Source organism: Mustela putorius, unplaced genomic scaffold (assembly GCF_011764305.1).
Source record: "Mustela putorius furo isolate JIRA1106 unplaced genomic scaffold, ASM1176430v1.1 tig00000275_pilon_pilon_pilon, whole genome shotgun sequence".
In the NCBI taxonomy this organism is placed as follows: domain Eukaryota; kingdom Metazoa; phylum Chordata; class Mammalia; order Carnivora; family Mustelidae; genus Mustela; species Mustela putorius.
Window position 1 is genome coordinate 8378184 of NW_025421341.1, and position 15937 is coordinate 8394120.

Genomic DNA, 15937 nt, shown 5'->3' on the forward strand with positions numbered 1-15937 from the left:
TATTTTTATTTTCATCTTTATCCTCATTATATATATAGTTCCATGTGCATCAAAACTATTCTGTGAATAAAATAACTCACTAAGCAAAAGATTTGTTTATAGTTCTGGATAATAGCTCAGGAATAACTTGATTATTTGCACATGAAGAGATTTCTGCTTCTGGCCCTGAGAAGAAATCATCTCTGAACTTAACTTCCTATGGTAAACAGTGAGAAAATTGGGCAAAAGACATCATACAGCTGTTTTTAGATATTGGACAACAAGCAGTGTGGGAATGTGATTCGTGAGAAAAGGGGAACAAGTAAGATGAGTGCTATTAATTTCCCTGGATTTCTGCTAGAAGACACATTTCAGAGCGTAGTACAGGCAGGGGAAGTCTTGTCAGTCCATTATGTCTGGTTGAATTGATGAGATAGAGATTGTAGTTCAGAGAGTTTGAAGTGGCTGAAAATTGCTAGACACAACTTCGGAGAGAAGAGGGAATCATGTAGCAAAAGAGTTCTAGAGATCTGCAGAGGGGCTTCCTTTAGCTGTTGTTAAAGGACTATATAGAATGTGTGTATGTACAGTAAAACTCCATGAGCCTGGACAAGGATTGACTGGGGAGCTGTAAGTTGAATAATTCCCAGAGCTGAGGAACTGCTCATGCCCTTAGCAGATAGATTTGTGAGACCTTCCCCCGCGACCCCCTTCCCCTACCGCCTTTTATCACCCAGGATGTTCAGTAGAGATCCCAAAAGGACCATGCCTTAGTAGTAAGGCTAACCTAGATGAGAATAAAATCTACCCTCAGTCTGTTCTAAAACTTAAAAGCAATCTTCAAAGATGAAGCTGATCCACAGGTAACTTAATTGACTTTCGGAACAAAGCCTAACGACTTTAAAGGAAGATAACAAAATCCAGACACTTAAAAGTAGGTCATTGTGTATAGCATTCAATAAAAAAAATTACTCGAATCAGGAAAACATGAACTCCTGGAGAAGACTTAAAGACTAAGATAACAAAAACAATAGAATTAGCAGACAAAAACTGTAGAGCTTTCACATGAAACACATGGGCTTTCAGCTAGTCATCTTTTGCTGGTGGAGAGTTTTGCTGTGATGTTAATAGCTGCTGACTACCAGGGTGGTGGTTGCTGAAAGTTGGGGTGGCTATGGAAATTTCTTAAAGTAAGGCAACAATGAAATTTGCCACATAAATTTGCCTTATAAATATGCTCAAAGATTTAAAGGAAAACAGTGTAATGAGAAGGAAAAGTAAATTTAAAAAAGAATGAATAGAATTTGTACAGATGAGAAATATTAAGTGAAATGAAAAAAATCACTGATTGGGATTAACAGCAGTTTTTTATCTGATGAAGGAAAGATTAGTGAACCTGAGGACAGCAGTAGAAACTATCCAAAAATTAAACAGAGAAAAGAAAGATATAAATAAATAAACAGAATTTTTGTGATCTGTGGTATATTATAGGTATAATTTTACTCCAGAAGTAACAGGGAGAGGGGAAATAGTTTAAAGAAATAGTGACTGAAATTTTCCCAACTTTATAGAGATTATAAACCTTCTGATCTGGGGGTTCAATTCCCAAGCAGAATAAACACAAAGACCATACTGAGGCACATCTAAATCAAATGGCTGAAAACTAGTGTTAGAGAAAAAGTTTAAAGCAGCTAGAGAAAAATGACATTTTGTGTACAGAGGGATAAAACATGACAAATTTATCCTTAGAAGTAATACATGACAACATAATGTAAGGACTTTTTTTTTTTTTTTTTAACTTGAACTTGAATTTGACATACCATGTTATGTTAGTTTCAGGTCTACAACATAGTGATTCAAGAATTCTAAAGAGTGCTCACCATGACTCCTATTCTCATTTTAAAATTTATTAACAATACATAACATTTAAGTTTTTACTATTACATTTAAAAATATATGAAACTACAAAGACCTGAAATTTATATTGAAATGCAAGTAGACAATATTAAAAATTGCCTCAAAAACATCATTAAGAAAATAAAAAGGCACACCTCAGACTAGGCAAAAATCTTCACCTACATATATGTGACAAAGGACTTGTGTCCAGAATGCAGGCATACCTCGGAGATACTGCAGGTTTGGTTCCAGACTGCCACCATAAAGTGAATGTTGCAATAAAATGAGTCAAATTAGTTTTTAAATTTCCCAGTGCATATAAAAGTTAACGCTCTACTACACTGTAGCATGTTAAGTGTGCAATAGCATTATGTCAAAAACAAAAACAAGGTATATACCTTAATTGGAACATGCTAACCATCACATGGGCTTTCAGCTAGTCATCTTTTGCTGGTGGAGGGTTTTGCTGTGATGTTAATAGCTGCTGACTACCAGGGTGGTGGTTGCTGACAGTTGGGGTGGCTATGGAAATTTCTTAAAGTAAGGCAACAGTGAAATTTGCCACATTGATTGACTTTTCCTTTCATGAATGATTTCTCTATAGCATGTGATGCTTTTTGATAGCAATTTTACCCAGAATAGAACTTTTTTCCAGAATTCAGGTTAAACCCTGCTGCTGCTTTACCAAGTTAATGTAAGATTCTAAATCTTTTGTCATCATTTCAGCAGTCTTCATACATAGCATCTTCACCAGAAATAGATTTCAAGAAACTACTTTCTTTGCTCATCTGTAAGAATCAACTCCTCATCTGTTCAAGTTTTATCATAAAACTGTAGCACCAATCTTCAGACTCCACTTCTAAGTTTTGCTGTTTCTGCCATATCTGTAGTTACTTCTGCCACTCAAGTCTTGAATCCCTCAGTCATCCATAAGGCTGGGGTCCATGTCTTCCAAACGCCCCTTTATGTTGATATTTGGACCTCTTCCCCCAAATCATAAATGTTCTTAGTGGTATCTAGAATGGTGAATCCTTACCAAAGGTTTTCAATTTTACTTTGCCCACATCCATCCAAGGAATCACCATCTAAGCATGTATGTTTTTAAAAGATTTTTATTTATTTGACAGAGATCACAAGTAAGCAGAGAGGCAGGCAGAGAGAGAGAGAAGCAGGCTCCCTGCTGAGCAGAGAGCCTGATGCAGGCCCCGATCCCAGGACCCTGAGATTGTGAGCTGAGCTGAAGGCAGAGGCTTCACCCACTGAGCCATCCAGGCGCCCATGAAATGTATTTCTTAAATAAGACAAGTCAAAATGACTCCTTGATCCATGGGCTGTGGAATGGATCTTGTGTTAGCAGGCACAAAAACATTGATCTGGCTGTATGTATACCTCCCATCAGAACTCTTGGGTTACCAGGTGCATTATCAGCGAGCAGTAATATTTGGAAAGGAATCTTTTTTTCCTGATCAGTAGGTTTCAACAGTGGGTTTAAAATATTCAGTAAACCATGTTGTAAACGGATATGCTGTCATCCAGGTTCTGTTCTTCCATTTATAAAGCGCAGGCAGAGTAGCTTTAGCATAATTCCTAAGGGCCCAAGAATTTTCAGAATGCTCGATGAGCAGTGGCTTTACCCTGGTTACCAGCTGTATTAATCCCTAACAGAACAGTTAGTCTCTCATTTGAAGACTTGAAGCCAGGCGTTGACTTCTCTCTAGCCATGAAAGTCCTAGGTGACATTTTTTTCCTATATCAGGCTGTTTCATCTACATCAAGAATCTGTTGTTTGGTATGGCAATCCTCTTTTAATTATTTTAGCTGGGTCTTCTGAATAACTTGGTATAGCTTCTACATCAGTACTTGCTGCTTCATCTTGTACTTATGTTATAGAGATGGTTTTTTCTTTTTTTTTCCTAAACATTATTTTTATTTATTTTTTAAAAGCAGGCTCCGGGGCGCCTGGGTGGCTCAGTGGGTTAAAGCTGCTGCCTTTGGCTCGGGTCATCATCCCAGGGTCCTGGATCGAGCCCCACATTGGGCTCTCTGCTCGGCAGGCAGCCTGCTTTCTTCTCTCTCTCTCTCTCTCTGCCTGCCTCTCTGCCTACTTGTGATCTCTGTCTGTCAAATAAATAAATAAAATCTTTAAAAAAATAAAAATAAAAGCAGGCTCCGTGCCCAACATGGGGCTCAAACTCACAACCCTGAGTTCAAGAGTCACATGCTCTACTGACTGAGCCAGCCAGGGACCCCAAGGTGGCTTATTTTCTTAAACCTCATGAACCAACCTCTCCTACTTTCCAACTTTTCTTCTGCAGCTTCCTCACCTCTCTCAGTCTTCGTAGAATTGAAGAGAGTTAGGGCCTTGCTCTGGATTAGGCTTTGACTTAAGGGAATGTTGTGCCTGGTTCGATCTTCTATCCAGACCACTAAAACTTTGTCCATATCAGTATTAAGGCTGTTTGGCTTTCTTCCCATTCATATGTTCACTGGAGTGAAATTTTCTTTTTTTAGTATTTTATTTATTTATTTGACACAGAGAAAGAGATACTGAGGGGGAGAGAGAGAAAGTATGTGTGTGCAAGAAAGTGTACAAACAGGGGGAGCAGCCGGGAGAGGGAGAAACAGGCTCCCTTCCAGCTGGGGCTCAGTCAGGATCCTGGGATCAAGACCCCAGCCAAAGGAAGATACTTGACCAACTGAACCACCCAGGCACCCCTGGAGTAAACTTTTAATTTTCTTCAAGAACTTTTCCTTTGCATTCACAACTTGGATAACTGTTTAGTACAAGAGGGCTGGCTTTTGGCCTTTCATGGTTTTGGACACACCATCCTCACTAAGCTTAGTCATTTCTAGCTTTTGATTGAAAGTGAGGGATGTGTGATTCTTTTTTTCACTTGATCACACTGTAGGGTTATTAATTGGTCTAAGTGCAATATTGTTGTGTCCCAGGGAATAGGGAGGCTCAAGGAGAGGGAGAGAAAAGGGGGGACCTGCTGGTTAGTGGAGTGATCAGAACACACAGCATTTATCGGCTAAGTTTACCATCTTATATAGGTGTGGTTTGTGGTACCCCAAAGTGATTACAGTAATAATATCAAGAATCACTGATCACAGATACCATAACAAATATAATGATGAAAATTTGAAATACTGCAAGAATTATCAAAATGTGACGCAAAGACATGAAGTGAGCAAATGCTGTTCAAAAAATGGTACAGATAGATTTATTCAATTCAGGGTTGCCACAAACCCTTAATTTGTAGAAAATGCAGTATCTGTCAAGTGCATTAAAGTGAAGCACAAGAAAATTAGATATGCTGATATTTCTTTCCATAGACATTTTGAGGGATGTGGAGTATGCGTGTGTGTGTGTGTGTGTAGGAGGAAGTTTAGACAGTGGATGAAAAGGCATATACTTCATAGGAATTTAATCAGATTATGCATATTTAATATAAAGTTGACTATATTTTACTTGAAATTAATGAGAAAAGGAAGCTAAAATGAAACTGAAGCAACTCCTTTAATTTAAATATTTCTTCTGCAGAAGAAAAGATCTCTATAAAACTAAGAAAAGAGAGATCAGGAGTAATGCTTTTAAAGTACTGATAATGTATAAAAATATAAATTGCCAGTAAAATACAAATATTTTCTAACTCGATAATAATTGAAATGCAAATCAAATGGTATTTTTCATCTTTGATTGGCAGAAATTGATGAAGTACACTGCAGAATATGGGCAAATAAGTATTCTTAGGAGGGCAAAATACTTTCTGGTGGAAAGCATTTTGGCAGTACTTAACATTTTAACCTATGTATGTCCTTGGATATACAATTTGATGTCTAGAAATTTTTTTCACCGAGATAATTAAATGTAAAAAGATACATATTTGCCTCTAGAAATGTCCATCATTTATGGATTAAGTCAAAGTGTATCTATTCCGTAGGACCATGTACAGTTATTAAAAATGGTAATGTAGGGACGCCTGGGTGGCTCAGTTGGTTAAGTGGCTGCCTTTGGCTCAGGTCATGATCCCAGCATCTTGGAATCGAGTCCCACATCGGGCTCCTTGCTTGGCGGGGAGCCTGTTTCTCCCTCTGCCTCTGCTGCCACTCTGCCTGCCTGTGACCGCATGCGCACGTGCTCTCGCTCTCTCTCTCCCCCTCTCCCTCTCTGGCAAATAAATGAATAAATAAATAAATAATCATATTTAAAAAATGGTAACGTATTGTAGATTTATATTTATTGCAATGGAAATAGGTCCTCAACAAGCCCATTTTATTTCTCAGCAGTAAGTAATATCACACCTAATGGGGCCTCATTTACATAAAATTGTGTGAGTGAGTGGTAGACAAACTTCTGCAAGAAATACTCATTAAAATGGTTATCTCTGAGTGGTGGCCTTTTGGGATTACTTTTATTTGTACTGTTAGGTTTCTTTATGAGGCGTATTTATCATTTTTATACTTGAAAAAGGAGAGATTCTCCCCCACCCTTTCTGAGCAAATATGAATACACAGCCTTTTAAGCCAGTACCTGATTAAGTTCTACAAATACCTAAATTTAACAAGGGCTGTGGAATGTGTTAATTTAATACCTAGGGGCTGTGGTTTGGGACACTCTACTGTTGTCCTTTTGAAGTCACTCAGGAACCTGTAGAACTGGTCACAGATAGTTGGGGAGTTCTGAACTCCAGAGCCCAAGGCACTGCTGTTTTTCACCCTGCTGTGGTTAACTTCTTTAAAGACTTGATTGTTAAAAAAACAAAGTCAAGTTTGAAGCTTTGTTTTGTTTTGATTTACTCCCCCCCCCCCCAGCTTTATTGACATAAAATTGACAACGTGGTAAGATATTTAAAGTGTATACCTGATGATTTGATAAACCTGTACAGTGTGAAGGCTTCCTTCCTTCCTGGCTTCTGTTCAACTCATGTGTCCATCACCTCACATATGCCTCTTTCCATTCTGCCTCCGCAAAGTTTAATTGTGCAATGCAGTTTATCAGCCCCAACACCATGTTACCTGTGAGGTCTTCAGACCTTGTTTATGGTATGGCTGAAAGTTCGTACCCTTTCCTCAACCTCTCCCCATTTTCCAATGACCCGGCAATCGCTTTTCTAGGAGTTCCACTTTTTTTTCTTTTCTTTTCTTTTTGAAGCTTTGCATGTAATTAGTACCAGGCAGTATTTGATTCTGTTGCTTTACTTTGGATTAATATAAGAGTATTGTAGTTTATTTGGCACACTTGCCCTTGTTGATGAAGAACAGTAACATTAGAAGCCATTCTGTTCTCTGCATTTTCTCAGGTACTGTCTTAATCCTTGGTGTGGAGGGGAAGGGAGAGTTCCTGTCTGCAAAATCTCATTCTCTGTTGGAACATTCACGGGACTACTTCTGTGAACCATGCTGTGGCAACACACAGTAGGTCTTCTGACTTAGAAGTTGGTGTGTTTCTTGGGCTTGGGTAGATGTTCAAGGAAGATTTTCCAGAGGAGATCCCTGAACTGAGTTTTGAATTGCAGTTTAGACAGCCGAGCTGAAGTTGGAAAGGTTAAACATTGAATTAGCCAAACCAAAGAAAGGGATATCTAGGGAAATTTAAGTAGAGACAGAGGCGAGGAGGCGCGCAAGGACATGGCACTTGCTGGGAACTGCAGGTCATTCAGCACGTAGGGATTGAGTCGGTGCAGGCAGTGGAAGGAGGCTGGAGAGGCCTGATCCAGAAGGGTCTTGTCAGCTGTCAGAGAGGCTCTTTCGCAGAACTTCCCCGTAAATACAGCCTTTGTTCAGGTAGGATGGGGATCTTTGAGTCGTTTTGACTCTTGAGGTCCTTCCCCTCCCTTAAACTGCCATCATTAAGCACCAAAGTCTGTCGATTTCAGAAACTTAGATTGAAATGTAATAATGACAAGCTAAATGTAGACTGTGCTCTTTACAGCAGACTGTAACTTAGTCTTTTTAATTTCTAGGGCTTTGCACTGGCTCACAGACCTTTAGTAAATGTTCAAATGAATGGGTTACAGAAAGGGAGTTCCAAAGAGAAAATGTTTAGTATATTCACATGTGACCATGTATAATTTTTCTGATCTCCCATTTCATTATGGAAAATTTAATAATCTTGGGAGGCCTATTTGAAAAGTCAACCCTTGGATAATTAAAAATCTTCAAAATGGAATCAGACCCATGAGTAAGGACTGTTTGAGTAGGTGGGGAACTGAAGCAGCGTCGCAGGAGGGAAATAAGTACCAGACAGTCTGGCAATTTCATCTTGATGAATATACCCCAGTTTACAGAGTACATGTGTCTTTTTTTTCCCTCCCCCAGCTGAGAACAATCTTCTTGTGACCGTCCCAGTACAGACTAATTTTTTAGTTTAAGGAAAATTGTGAGCATGTACATTTATTGCTTTTTACTTGTCATAATGTAAGAACGTGCTTTCTTGAACTTATGGATCTGTACTCTATTTTCTGTTTATTATAAAAGAAGGACTACAGAGAGATGGTTAGCATTTGCAACAATTAGGCATTGTTTTAGTGAAATAATTGTGCCATTTGGAAGCAAATTATGTATCTGAGGCATATCTGTGAAGCAGCTTTATGATTATCAACAACACAGCTGCTGTAACTATTATGTTAGTGGAATTGAATCTTTTGTTATATGGGTCAGGGAACCAGCAGCTGAACTTTCATAGTTGTAACTATGCAAGATTCTTATTAAGACATAATGTATTACAAAGGGGGGTGGTCTCAAAGTGTTTTCATATATGGGCTCGAGAAGAGTAAGGTATTTGTTATATAGAACTAGAATGATAGCATTGTAATACAATCCTACTTATGCATATATTTATATGTAATATTTTTAAAGTCTTTTCTTTCTGTAATTAATATTTTGAACCTTTTCTTTTTCTTCCTTGCCTGCTTGCTGGCTTTTTCTTTTTCCTTCCTTTCTTCCTTCCTCTCTCTTTTTCTGTCTTTCGTAACGTTTAAAGCATAAATTAGCTAAGCCCATTTCCTTCCCCCATTTAAAAAAAAAGGAGATATACTTCCCATTACCTCTAATTTTTTTAGTTTTTATTTTTTGCTTACATCTAAATACATACCCTGTGTAGCTTGAAATGGAAAGACTTTTGCATATGGCTTCATGATAGCTCCTGTAGCCTGGTTGATATAGCTTCATTGTAACAAAATCTTCCTGAGATATGTGTCATATAGAGCTGATTAAAATGGAATTTTCCCACAACTTTATCTTAACTGCCTTGTATCATTTTGAGTATAGGTGGTGTAATGGTTAAGTATTTTGTGTGTTATACCTATTTAGTCTTAAAACCAAGATGAACATTTTTAAAATGGTTAGATATACATTTGTCTTATTTTCTGTTTTTCTGTAGAGATGATTACAGTTGTAACAAATAATACAACTTTTGTATACTTTGCCCTGTCTCCCTCAATGATAACATTTTGTAGAACTGTAGTACAGTATTATAGCCAGGATATGGATGTGTTGTACGATCTGTTCCTCTTAATTTGGATTTTTCGTTTGACTTGAACTCACTTGTGCATGTATATAATTCTTGCAGTGTTTAATCTTCTCTGTATGTTTGTCCATCTATCACTGCAGTCAAGCTGAAGAGCTCCTTATCACAAGGGTCTCTCTCGTTGACCTGTTACAAGGCCTGCTTCTCTTCTGCCGCTTCATTTTCCCTCTCTTATCTCTAACTTTGGCTGCTACTAATCTTTAGTCCATGTCTAAAACTTTTTTCATTTCAGTATTGGTATATAAATGAAATCATAGAGTATGTAACCATTAGAGAGTAACTGTTTTCACTCCATGTAATTCCTTGGAGATTCACCCAAGTTTGTGTGAATCAGTAGCTTATTCACTTGTTTTTTATATTTATTTCCACATTGTTTAAAACCTAGTTTGCACTTTGTTTCCTTCATAATCCATTTTTAAAATACATATATTTGTTTTAAATCTAGGTGACAAAACACGACCACCATCCTCAAGTCCCTCTAGTATTATCCGCCGGACTTCCTCTCTGGATACTCTGGCTGCGCCATACCTTGCAGGGCACTGGCCTCGTGATAGCCATGGGCAAGCTGCTCCTTGCATGAGGGACAAGGCTACACAGGTAGGTTTATTCAGATTCTTATCCTGAAATGTTTTAGCCTGAAACTGTTTCCCATAACATTATTTGTTTAATGCTGTGCTCAAATTCTTGAAACATTAGTGTGTATTAGAATAACCTGAGAAACTTATCAAAAGTGCAGATTCCCAGGCCTGATCTTTAGATACTTTGTAGTAGGCTTTGGTTGAGGCTTGGAAATGTGCATTTTGAAGAGTTCCCAAAGTAATTCCAATACATAAGGATAATTTATGGACACGCTTTTCACCCCATTTCCTCTTTATTGTTAGTTTAGAACATCAGAATATATTTAATATGTTGAATTTATAACAGTAAGAATTAATTTACTTTCCATCTAACCCTATATTTTGGTGCCAAAATTCGTTATGTGTTGGGAGATGGGGTTATATTATGTTGCAGATAGATTCTGTAAATGTAAACATCCTGACAAAAGAGAACCTGGGAGCAAAGTTTTATACTTTGAGATTTATGAGGTTTTTTTATAAGATTTTTTTTTTTTTTTTTAACTTGACAGACAGAGATCACAAGTAGGCAGAAAGGCAGGCAGGTAGAGAGGGCAGATCACAAGTAGGCAGAGAAGCAGGCTCCCTGCCAAGCAGAGAGCCCAAGGTGGGGCTCGATCCCAGGACTCTGAGATCAGGACCTGAGCCGAAGGCAGAAGCTTTAACCCATTGAGCCACCCAGGTGCCCTTTATGAGGTTTTTTAATTAAAAGAATCTTAGAGTATGTAACCCCTGGCTGGCTTAGTTGGCAGAGCATGCAACTCTTGATCTTTGGGGTTGTGAGTTCAGATCCCACATTGGGTATAGAGATTACTAAAAATAAATAAAGAAAAGGTTCTTATGAAATCATTTAGATCTACTTCCTGATTTTACAAATGAGGAAGCTGAGGTCCAAGATCCTAAAGCCAGGTGATGACTGCGTCTGTAGTTTCTTTCATAGCACTTACTATAATTAAAGTTAATTGGGCGGTTGTCTATTCATTTATTTAATGTTTCTTACACTCATTAGATGTTGAGCCCGTGGCCTGGCTCATCCATTTCTGTGTTTTCATCTCCAGGATTTAGTACTGTCCCTGAGAGAATAAGCCCTCCAGGGTCATTTGCAAAGGAATGAATGAGCAGAATGATTAAAGCTGTATTGCTAGTAAAGAATGAAAATCAGTTAAAGAGTTAAAAGTTTCTTTATATTGACTGTTGAAAATCAGCTAAGGTATATCTTGACTTAGACTTCAAATTTACATCACTTATGGTAGCTTGATCCCAGCACTTTGTGAAGACAATGTCCTTTTATAGAACCAAGTAAACATACTTTGTGGTGGTTTTGGATTTGCATTTTGGTTTCCACAATTCCACATGTTCTTGTTGGCCTTATTTTGTTTTCTGTTCTGATATTCTTGAAACTGAGTCCCACTGTTAGAGTAGATGGTTGGGATATGAGATTACCTTGAGGTTTATATTCCAGTGGCAAATACAGAAATGAAAACAGAGTCTGTGCTCCTCAAAATTAACAAATATTTTGAGAAACTGACTTTAACCAGAGTTGTAGAAGATTCTCCCTTTACTCAGAATCCCTAAGTTTGCTGAGATTAGGGCATATAGTATGGAAAATGAGCACTTCCTTCTTGCTTTCTACTTAATCCACGTGCCATGTTTAAATTACTCTGGGTATCAGAGTAGTTCAGTACTCGGTCATCCTTGAACATTTCTGCAACCCTTGATATCTCCTCTGCAGTTTCAGGTTCAGTGGGTTCAGATATTTTGTCTTATCAGTAAGAATAAACAATCCTAGAAGCCAGTGGGAGCCCACCTAGCTCTGACTACATTGAATTAAAATATAAAGCTCATACTTGCTTCACCTTTTTCTAAATGTCCCCCAAATTGGGAATGTTAAGGGTACAAATCTAAAGAAAACTTAGAATTATCATACTGTTTATCTTGCTTGTAAAGCTCACATTAGAATCTCCTAAGGTATAATGCAGCAGTAGCTGGGTGCTCTACTCTTCCATGTGCGTTAGTTCTCTGATTCCCTCTTGGTAGGTGTTGGATTCCCTAATGTATGTTTGCTAGTTTATTAAGTCAGTTTTTTTTTTTTTTAAAGATTTTATTTATTTGAGAGAGAGAGCACAAGCAAGGGGAGCAGCAGAGGAAGAGGGAGAAGCAGGCTCCCCACTGATCAGGGAGCCCAGTGCGGGACTTGATGGCAGGATCCTTAGATTATGACTGAGCCAAAGGCAGACGCTTAACTGACTGAGCCACCCAGGTGTCCCTTAAATCAGCTTTTTAAAATTTGGTAAAATATATATAACATAAAATTTGCAATTTTTAGGTAAAACAATTAAGTAACATTAATTACATTCATAACATTGTGCAACCATTGCCATTATGTTTCCAAAACTTTTCATCACCCTAAACAAGACTCTCTAACTCCTCTTTCTTTCTCCAGCCCCTGTAACCACTATTCAACTTTCTGTTTCTGTGATTTTGCTTGTTCTAGGTACTTATTATTTGTGGAAGCATACAATATTTGTAATTCTATATCTGGTTCATTTTGCTAAGCATTATGTTTTCAGGGTTTATCCATGTTGAACCATTTCTTTATCCTGGCTGAATAATATTCCATTGTATTGGTAAACATGTTTATCCATTTATCTGTGGACATTTGGGCTTTTTACAAATTTTGGCTATTCTGAACAATGCTGAAATGAACATTGCTTTATAGGTATCTGTTTGAATCTCCACTTTCAATTCCTTTTGGTACATATATAGGAGTGAAATTGCTGAGTCATATATTTAGCTTTTAGAGGAACTGCCATACTGTTTTCACAGCAGCTGCACCAGTTTGTGTTCCCTCCAGTAACGTATAAGGGCTCCCATTTCTCCATATCCTCACCAAGCCTTATTTTCCTGTTCTTTTTCAGTATAGCTATCCTAATAGGTATGAAATTGTATCTTACGGGTTTTATCTATATTTTCCTAATGATGAATGATGTTGAGCATCTTTTCATGTGCTTTTTGTGTATCTTCTTTGGAGTCAGTAACTTCTATGCCTTTGTTTCCTCTTTGTAAAATGGGAGAAGAATAGTACCTACCTTTTAAGATTATTATAAGGATTAAACAAAGACATAGTGTAAACCCTTAGAACAATGTGTGGCACATAGTAAGCATTTTGTAAATGCTTGCCATTAAAACTACTACCTTTGATTATTGTCAGAACAAGGATGGCATGTTGGTTTCCTGTCTTATGTGTTTTGTTGATTGCTATTAGCTTCCTGGAGCATTATGCTGAAAAGATTTGGGCTAACCGTTATTGGGCCTGACTGGCTATTTTTGCCCTTGATGAGAGGGCCCGGGCTCTTTTATCAGCCCTGGTCCATATAGTGCTAGAGTAGTAAGTATAATGGAAGTAATTTATTTTATATTATAGATGGGTACTTCCAGGGAGTTCCTCTAAGACTTTTGACAAAACATATCATGTCACCACTTTGAGCCCTGGTTCTTCATTTAAAAAAAAAATTACGTGTGAGTCTAAGGGATGAGTGGGAATGGAAAGAGGAGGTTCTGGAAAATACAGAGAAAGGCAGGGTTAAAATTTAGGAATATGGAGCAAGTTTTTAAGATGTTGATTGCCTATCCTCTGCTCCCCGCTCACCCCGTTATTTGTTTTGGGTCATGAGCATGCGTGTGTGATTAAAATTCTATTGTACATGATTATTTGTGTCCTTACTTGACACAAAGATAGCAAAAATATGGCATCATTCCTTTTTTTCTATATCTTTGGCACACTTTGGTCATTCCCTATGAACTCAAAGAGTCTGAGAGTCTCTCTAGCAGTACTGTAGCTCGCCGTTGCCAGTGGAGCAGGGCTGGTCTGCCACTTCTGCTTTAGAGTTTGATACACTGCTTAATACTACATTGTCCCCAACCTCTGCCTCCTGTCCCCCCACCTCCCGTGTTCTTTTAAAGATTCTTTTAAAAACTGACCATTTGGGAAGCCTGGGTTGAGCGTCTGCCTTCAGCTCAGGTCATGATCCCAGTGTCCTGGGATCAAGTCCTGCATTGGGCTCCATGCTTGGTGGGGAGCCGGTCTTTCCCTCTTTCTGCCCTTCTCCTTGCCTGTGCTCTGACTTTCCCTCTCTCTGTCAAATGCATAAATAAAATATTTTTTAAAAACCTAATAAAATTAAATACTTTGTAAATTAGAGACTAAAATGCGGAATTACTGAAGGTAGCAGTTCATAGAAATACTACACTATGTCTTAGTGTTATGAAATGAGAGTACTGAAGAGGTGGATCAGCTTTTTAAAAAAATTACTTTTTGACTAACTCATGCATTTTGTATAAAACCTTGGTCCACTGGTTAAAATTGGTAATATTAAGAAGGAAGGAACATGTTAAAATCTTTTTTTTCTTTTCGAGACCTAAATCTAATGACCTCTGTATAAACTCTTTGGTTGGCTTCTCAGTAGCTTTGCCTTTCTTATTGGTTAAGCCGAGGATTCTGAAATAATCTACATTTCTAGATGCTTTACCACTTCACTGGTGTTCCTGTCCTTTTTTCACATTTTTAGATCAGAAATTAGCAAAGCTTTCTATTGCTTTTCATGCTTACTTTTATTTTTCTTGCTTAATTCTCTTGCTCTCATTATCTTCAATTTGTTTTTAACAAATCTAGAGGAAACTTTTATATTCTTTTGCTTTTCCTTGAGTTAAATTTTATACTTAATATATTTAGATTGCCCTAATTTAAAAAATCTTTTTATTTTTTTTTTAATTTTTTTAATTTTTTTTTTTAAGATTTTATTTATTTATTTGAGAGAGATCACAAGCAGGCAGAGAGGCAGGCAGAGAGAGAGGAGGAAGCAGGCTCCCTGCTGAGCAGAGAGCCCGATGTGGGGCTCGATCCCAGGACTCCGAGTTCATGACCCGAGCCGAAGGCAGCGGCTTAACCTGCTGAGCCACCCAGGCGCCCCGTAAAAAATCTTTTTATTTTGAAAAAGTCTCACTTATAGAAAAATGTAAGAACAGTAGATTAAATACCAGTAGACTCTTCACCTTATTCACCAACAAACATTTTTTGGTTTTTTCTTTTTTAGTATAGGTAATAATTTCTGTTGTTACTATTTACTAATTATTAGTAAGTCACAGACACTCTGACTCTTTTCAAATACTTAAACATATATATGAAAAAGGACTTAAATAAAAATTACCAAAGTGATTACCAAATCCAGGAGATTTAACATTGATACGGTGCTTTTAAGTTTCCTCAGTTATATTCTCTGTAGTATTTTCTCCTGTAAGCCAGGATCCGGTCAAGAAGCAACACAGCATTTAGATGTTATGTTTTTTTAATATCTTTTAATCTGAAACAGTTCCTTAGCTTTTCTTTGTCTTTTCTGACCTGGTTTTTTTTTTAAGAGAATAAGCCAGTATTTTTGTTGAGTATTGTCAACTTGAGTGGTTTTGGTTTTTGTTTTTTTCCACAATTAATTCAAGTTACTACATTTTTGGCAGGAATACTATATATGTGATGTGTATATATTCTTTTACAACCTTGTTTTTTATTTAAGGACATTACTCTATCCATATAGAAAGATTCTCTCCTAAAAGGCCTGCCCTCCACTCCTATCCGCATATAGAGAGGTATTGTTTTGAACAGGCCATATATTCATCCTTACACTACAAAACAAAATTTAAGAGGTACAGAAGTATATACAGTGAAGGAAGGATCTTCCTCCCATGAGGCGGCCACTGTTAATGTTACTTATGTTACCATGTATATCCTTGCAGAGATATTTTACATAGTGTATATTCCTTCTAGTGGCACTGGTTAACGGAAGTTGCTATGCACACTGTGAGGAGCCTTGAGTTTTTCACTTAACAATCTCACAGAGATTATTGTGAATTTCCTTATTCATTT

At 37.5% G+C, this 15937-nt stretch overlaps 1 protein-coding gene across 1 annotated transcript in view; it reads left to right on the plus strand.

The window, feature by feature from the left end:
* Nucleotides 1-15937, plus strand: part of FAM117B (family with sequence similarity 117 member B) — a 71373-nt gene that overhangs the window by 27867 nt on the left and 27569 nt on the right. Inside the window, exon 2 of the mRNA XM_045078581.1 lies at nt 9852-10003. Within this exon, the coding sequence (XP_044934516.1) occupies nt 9852-10003 (152 nt within the window). The remainder of the gene's footprint in view (nt 1-9851; nt 10004-15937) is intronic.